This window comes from Harpia harpyja, chromosome W, assembly GCF_026419915.1.
Source record: "Harpia harpyja isolate bHarHar1 chromosome W, bHarHar1 primary haplotype, whole genome shotgun sequence".
Lineage (NCBI taxonomy): Eukaryota > Metazoa > Chordata > Aves > Accipitriformes > Accipitridae > Harpia > Harpia harpyja.
In genome coordinates, this window is record NC_068968.1 from 1,520,504 (window position 1) to 1,524,280 (window position 3,777).

The window sequence follows — 3,777 nt, forward strand, 5'->3', positions numbered from 1 at the left end:
CTAATACTATCTACATCTAACAGTAAATCAGATAATGCTACACCAATCTGCATTCAGGGACCCCAGAATTTGTGATTCCTGGGGTGGCAATGAGGGTGAATGCCCGATCCATGGAAACCAGGCATTCCAATCCGTCGAGTCTACGGCCTGCTGCACGGGGGTCTCCGTCAGTAGGTTCTTAAACTTCGTTGATGCCAGCGGAACCCCTATTAGACATGTGGAAAAGGGATTGTTCGGTGTTGCTGTACTGAGGCATAAGGAATCTTGTCCAGTCACGTTACCCAGGGTCATCCAGATGTTTTCTTTGAGGTGGGCAGTATCCATGACTACGTCCATCTGTGAACATAAGAGGGGAGGGGAAACATAGCCCATACCCTACTCCCGTCACGTTAGATGCTGTGCTGGCACCCGCCGCCATGCAGATTCTCCCTGCACCACAATAGTTACAGCTTGTGAGTCATCAGCAGCTATAACTTCGGCTGCAACTGGTTGTCCTAACAGGGGCCGATACCATACCCGCACCCCAGTGAACCACTGCGTGGTCTCTGTAGTTGGTGGTGTATTCAGGACACGATATACCAAAACCCATGGGGCGGTAGGTAGGATCACCGCCTGTGAGGAGGTGTTTTTGATTCCAAATATGAGTGGTCTTTTTCCAGATTCCTGAGTTGTATTCAGTAACACTAGGCCCTGGGCCAAGAGCCCTGGGGTCAAACACAATAAACATAGACAGTTACCAGAGGCTGGATACAGCGTGACGTCGGTACGGAACCACCGCGTCTCTTGGATAGCCATGGTTATATCTGTAGTGCTTTGCACGGCGTATCCGCCGCCTTGGGGTGTAGCTGTGAAGGCCGTCCCTTGTAGAACGGATATTCCTGGATTTGCAACCTTTGTGGTTCTGATCTGCCCTTGCTTCATGCGTAGCATGGGGGTCGAGCTCTGGCCAATGATACGGTTATTCAAGATGCGTACTGCTTCAGTTAGATGGTCTACCCACCCAGTGAACGTACCACCCCCCAAGCGCTTCAGCTGCTCTTTCAGTAATCCATTAGTGGGCTCTACTAATCCCGCCCCCTGGGGGTGGTAAGGAAGATGCCATGTCCACGTAACTCCTCGGTCACTGGCCCACTGTGCTACTCTGGTGTTTTTGAAATGCGTCCCATTGTCAGATTGGATCTCTACAGGGGTACCATAATAGAGCTCTATCATTTCTAAGCATTTAATTGTGGTATGTGCATTACTATAGCGGCTGGGAACTGCTACTACTAGTCCCGAATATGTGTCCACAGCTACGCAGATATAGCGCTGTCGCCTATGTTCCCGTAAAGGTCCAATATAGTCAATCTGCCATACATCACCCCCAGTTGTGCCCCGCTGTATGCGCCCTACTGGTTGATCTAAATAAGGATGTCTTTTTAGCAGTTGGCAGGTTTCACATTGGGTAATACATGTCTGCACATCTTTTACTGAAAGTTGTACACCCTGGGCCTTGGCCCATGCTATGGTGGCGTCCCTTCCTCCATGACCGGCCTTTTCATGGGCCCACCATGCCAACGTGGCATTACTCTATTCCTCTAGCTTTACTGATTGAATCTTTGCAAAGGCATTGGCTTGTGCATTCCCCAAATGGTTCAGATTGTTCTTTCGTGTGTGCATCCACATGAAATACGCAGGCATCCCTGTCCTGGAGGAGAGCCCAAATACACTCCCAGCAACTTTTTTTTTTTTTTTCCTTCTTAAATATGTTATCACAGAGGTGTTACCACTATCACTGATTGGCCCAGCCTTGGCCGGCGGCGGGTCTGTCTTAGAGCTGGCTGGTATTGGCTCTGTCAGACACAGGGGAAGCTTCCAGCAGCTTCTCACAGAAGCCTTTCTGTAACCCCCTCCCCACTACCAAAACCTTGCCACACAAAGCCAATACATTCCACCCCTCGCCTCTGTGCATCACATATTTAAGAATTATAATTAAAATCTACATTCATCACACAAAATCTTCACAGTTTTCACAAACTTCACTCACATCAACAAAAAAGAATTCTCCACACACCATAATCAAAATAATATCAAAAGTGGACAATTTATGCACAATCCACCCCTCATCCCTTCACCACAATTACAACAAAAAACATTTCCCTACTTGTCATGCAGCTCTTCACTCTCTAACTGCGTTCAGTCCATGTTTTGCCCGTTACCTCTCTCAGTTACTATCCTTAGCTCAAATTCCTCACATTCCCGGGCTTCAGCACTAAAAAAGACTGTGGAGGGTTGACCCTGGCTGAACGCCAGGTGTCCACCAAAGCCGTTCTATCACTCCCCCCTCCTCAGCTGGACAGGGGAGAGAAAATATAACAAAGGGTTCGTGGGTCGAGATAAGGACAGGAGAGATCACTCACCAATTACCGTCACGGGCAAAACAGACTCAACTTGTGGAGAATTAACTCAATTTATTACCAATCAACCAGAGTAGGGAAATGAGAAATAAAACCAAATCTCAGAACACCTTTCCTCCAACCCTCCCTCTTCCCGGGCACAACTTCACTCCCGGATTCTCTACCTAACCCCCCCCAGCAGCCCAGTGGCGCAGGGGGATGGGGAATGGGGTTTATGGTTGGTTTGTTGTTGTACAACTGTAGTCGCTTTAAGCTCCTGCAACTGATTCTCCAGCTGCTCAGCTTTTGCTTCCAGTTTCAAGCAACAAGGACTCCGTCCCACGGTAGACCTTGTTATTGGATTTCTCTCTAATCCTTCATGCGGAGAGCCTTCCATTCACTCCCTCCGCAACCGAGTGGTACAACTGACAGATAGCTACTGGCTCCACTATCTGCATCCCACCCACTTGTGTCTGTGTGCCTCCTTCTTTACGGGAATCCCATCCTCGTTGCCAATTATGTTTTAGGGTGGTTTCGAGGATTTCTAAGAAGGCGAACACACACACTGACTATAAGGGAAAAAGCAAGCATTTATTAACTACAGATGTGCGTTATGCTAAGGGTATCTTGTAAAGCAAATTAACATACCGACCTGAGGACCGTGAGGAAGATGGACCATCCGGACATTCTTGTGCCGTCTTGTGCTGCGAGCTCAGCCCAGCAATCGGTAGGTGCCAGCTTTATGTGGGCGTCCCCACGGAGGCAACGGTGGCCTCGCCATACACCAGCCCGATGCTCTTCAGAAAAATCCTAGTATTTATACATTTGCAGAGGAACGGGTTTCGGCACATGTGGCCAGCAGGTGCCAAAACACACCTCAGTTGCAACATAGGGAGCCTATGACGCATGCGCTCGCTGGTCAGGCGCGCTGCATGTGCCATAGCCATCCTGTCTATTGGTTCATGAGCTTTGTACACGCGGCATATTGTCATAATCCAGCAGTCACGCACCAACCATGCTCACAGCTGTACTGTGCAACAGCCCGCTGCCCGTCCTCCCCCAGTATTGCTCAGCTCTCTTATCTCCGTGGTCAGCATTCCAAGCAACGGGCAAAAAACCATCCATTTTCTGTGCTGACTGTGTTTTTTCTCAGCTATCTACTTCTCCCCCAGTGTTCATCCACAGACCAAAATTCCATCTTTTAACCCCTCCGTATACATAAGGTTTATACACTCTCCTCATTGGCATAGTCCCCAGTTGTCTTCCAGTAGCATGCTGATTAACATGAATAATGCTTGGCACACATTTGTTATTGCAACCTCCTTCCAGAGGGAGAAGCATTTCAGTGGAGTATCTAGAATTAAAACCTAGAATTAGGTTTAAAAGATAAATGTACGCCTCG

The 3,777-nt window shown here is 48.5% G+C and overlaps 1 protein-coding gene across 1 annotated transcript; it reads right to left on the reverse strand.

Annotated features, from left to right (window-relative positions):
• Positions 1-344: 344 nt before the first annotated feature.
• On the reverse strand, positions 345-3,491 carry LOC128136140 (uncharacterized). The gene is made up of 2 exons (XM_052775317.1): positions 3,399-3,491; positions 345-1,567 (listed from the first exon to the last, which is right to left on the reverse strand). Exons 1-2 carry the CDS (start codon positions 3,470-3,472, stop codon positions 385-387), a joined length of 1,257 nt encoding a protein of 418 aa, XP_052631277.1. The 5' UTR covers positions 3,473-3,491; the 3' UTR covers positions 345-384.
• Positions 3,492-3,777: the final 286 nt, after the last annotated feature.

Coding starts and splice junctions, on each gene's coding strand:
- LOC128136140 (XM_052775317.1), bottom strand. CDS start 3,472: ATGCTGACCACGGAGATAAGAGAGCTGAGCAATACTGGGGGAGGACGG. Junction 1,568..3,398: donor GGCTGTTGCACAGTACAGCT/GTGAGCATGGTT, acceptor AGAGGAATAGAG/TAATGCCACGTTGGCATGGT.